Below are 2,306 nucleotides of genomic sequence, written 5' to 3' on the forward strand. Positions count from 1 at the left end.
TATATTTTACGTTTATAATTTTAGTTTAATCTAAAACTTCATTTAAATTGTATTTTAAACGAAAGATTCATTAAGATAAGATTTGCATATAATATTTCTGTTAGTTTATATTATAATAAACGTAAAGTTAATTATGGCGCATTTATAATTTTTGATATTTTTAATAATATTGTTTAACATTTTTCTATCTTAATATAATAAGTATTTTTATATACATTCATTTGTTATTTATTGTTGGTTTATATATACATTCTTGTTATTATTATTATTATTGTTGTATTTTGACCTGAAGATAAGCTATATTTTTGAATAGAATTGATTTTCGATCGATTTAATCGATTTGAATATATTTTATTTTCTATTTGAAAACTTGGTTAGGAAACACGTGTAGTCGTTTTATTATCATTATGTTATAATTTTTACTTTGCATTATATTATACTTATTTATCGTGCATTTACTTATTAATTTTTCTATATGTGACTGTGGATTTTCATAGATGAGTTCATGAACTTTGGTTCTTTTCCCTAAACTATATATTTATATATTTTATACTGCAAAACTTAATTTAATTTTAATTTTTGATAAATTAAATTTAATTGAGTTTTTACCTGTAAATTTGGATTTTTATTCCTAATATTATTATTATTATTATTATATACAGACAGACAGACAGGCAGACAGAAGTGGAGATTAAAAAAGTAGAGTGTATTGGGTGAGAAATCGAGGTAAAAAAAGTGATAGACTACTTCCACTGCATCACTTGTCTGACTATGAAATTACACACTGTTCCTTCAGGACAAACTGCTCGATAATAAAATTTAAAATGATGGAAAAAATAGTCACCCAACTATTTTCCGAAAAGACTGAATGCATGAAACTGAAGTGAACAGTGCCTGAGTCATCTAGATTATTTGTGTATTGGTGAGAGATTGACGTGAAAACAGTGATTGATAGATACATTGATAGACAGACAGATACATGACATTTATTACTGTGAAAAATAGCTCATTAAAAATTAACAGAAAAAAAACCCAAATATTTATTTGTAAGTTTTCTCAGGAGAAATATCAAGAACAGAGATTCATCATTTTCCTTCTACTTTCTGATAAGCATATTTCTTTTAAAAGAAGAAATTTATAATTTTCAAAAGTAGTTACTTCCCTTCTTTATTTTAATGTCTGGTATTTTTTCTATCAGTCTGTTTTGTCAAACCAGTAAATTAAGGGAATATAAACAAACCAGCATTGGTTGTTATGTCATATACTGATATACCTTATCTTTATCCTTTCTATACAGCTGGTGATCACATCTTTTCCAGGTCAACCATTATTACTCTCTCTCACCATTGCCCATCTCTGTTATTATCTATCTCTCAATCTCTCACTCAATTCAGCAAACATATACTTACAATTAATTTAGCTCTTCTATTACTCCTCCCAGTAGTTACCTTTCCATCATTTTACACTCACACCCAATCATCCCTATCATATCCTCACTCCTCAAACCCACTCACCCTAGCTCTACTGTCATTGCTCTCTCTTGGTCATGTTGCCTTGAATGAATAGAGGTGTTGCAGGGTAGAGAGGCCTCTTAGTTGTCTCAAGGACAGTGCAGTCTGTGAAGTGGTTGTTGTTATGAAAAGCATCCAGCCAAATAAATTATGCTGAAATTGAAACATATGAGCAAGACATTTTCCTCCAATCTTTAGGAGAGTAGCAACTCCAAATAAGAACTGCACAGAGCGTGATAACCTATCCAACATATGTCTTCATAGAAAGTAGCAATCATAAATGATAATGATGATGATGATGATGATTTGAAATGTATTAATGTTAAAATTCTAAGCACAATCATACCCAAGCTAACATGTGAAAATTGTATGAATTACGATGATAATCATATAAGTCATTCATGTGATAAATATGCAACTCACCCACAATGTCACAAATCCTGCATATCTGGTTATTTTCTTGAATATTAAAAAAATTTATATTGTTCCTAATATATTCTGGATAACCTAAAGATGGCATATGTATAACAACTCGCTTCGAATTTTGAATTCGTTTCCATGAAGTTCGGAATGCCTGGAATATTGGAAATAAGATAAGTAATTTGCCAAAAACTGATATGTGTTTACGTATTTATATATAATAAATCTCTGAGTGAGGTATAAACAGTAGCTGCACGACATCATGAAGTATATTTAGGTGGAAAATATACTTCATGATATACACACACACACACACACACACACACACACACACACACACACATATATATATATATATACATATATATATATATA

At 29.0% G+C, this 2,306-nt stretch overlaps 1 protein-coding gene across 7 annotated transcripts in view; it reads right to left on the reverse strand.

The window, feature by feature from the left end:
* Nucleotides 1-2,306, reverse strand: part of LOC106869551 (IQ domain-containing protein H) — a 616,433-nt gene that overhangs the window by 99,981 nt on the left and 514,146 nt on the right. For 6 of the 7 annotated variants that reach the window (XM_052972133.1, XM_052972134.1, XM_052972135.1 and 3 more), the window contains one exon: nucleotides 1,935-2,085. The exons of the other annotated variant lie outside the window; for it this stretch is intronic. In XM_052972133.1, the coding sequence (XP_052828093.1) occupies nucleotides 1,935-2,085 (151 nt within the window). The remainder of the gene's footprint in view (nucleotides 1-1,934; nucleotides 2,086-2,306) is intronic. 7 annotated transcript variants of the gene reach the window in all.

The sequence above is a fragment of the Octopus bimaculoides genome, chromosome 12, assembly GCF_001194135.2.
Source record: "Octopus bimaculoides isolate UCB-OBI-ISO-001 chromosome 12, ASM119413v2, whole genome shotgun sequence".
Classification (NCBI taxonomy): domain Eukaryota; kingdom Metazoa; phylum Mollusca; class Cephalopoda; order Octopoda; family Octopodidae; genus Octopus; species Octopus bimaculoides.